Source organism: Sinocyclocheilus grahami, unplaced genomic scaffold (assembly GCF_001515645.1).
Source record: "Sinocyclocheilus grahami isolate Dianchi unplaced genomic scaffold, SAMN03320097.WGS_v1.1 scaffold1275.1, whole genome shotgun sequence".
NCBI classification, from domain to species: Eukaryota; Metazoa; Chordata; class Actinopteri; order Cypriniformes; family Cyprinidae; genus Sinocyclocheilus; species Sinocyclocheilus grahami.
This window is the reverse complement of record NW_015506454.1, coordinates 169,162-169,428: the sequence shown is the minus strand read 5'-3', so window position 1 is coordinate 169,428 and position 267 is coordinate 169,162. Positions and strand designations below refer to the sequence as shown.

The window sequence follows — 267 nt, the reverse complement described above, 5'->3', positions numbered from 1 at the left end:
CCTAATGATTTTTGGCATAAAAGAGAAATGTATAATTGTGACCCATACAATGTATTGTTGGCTATTGCTACAAATATCCCCCAGCGACTCCAGGCTCACATTTGTTCATTTCTATAGTAATTGTCCAGATCTCACATCCTCTGTAGTTTTCACGCTGAGCACTTCAGCAGGTTCTGTGTGTTTCTGCAGGTGGCTGCGCAGGCGTGGTCTACACAGACTTACGCAGACTGTCTCGCCTCTTTAAAGATCAGCGGGTTGATCCGCTCC

At 45.3% G+C, this 267-nt stretch overlaps 1 protein-coding gene across 1 annotated transcript in view; it reads left to right on the top strand.

The window, feature by feature from the left end:
- The window catches only part of LOC107568699 (F-box only protein 7-like), an 8,841-nt gene that overhangs the window by 8,316 nt on the left and 258 nt on the right, over window positions 1–267 (top strand). Inside the window, exon 7 of the mRNA XM_016254677.1 lies at window positions 190–262. Coding sequence (XP_016110163.1) covers window positions 190–262 — 73 coding nt within the window. The remainder of the gene's footprint in view (window positions 1–189; window positions 263–267) is intronic.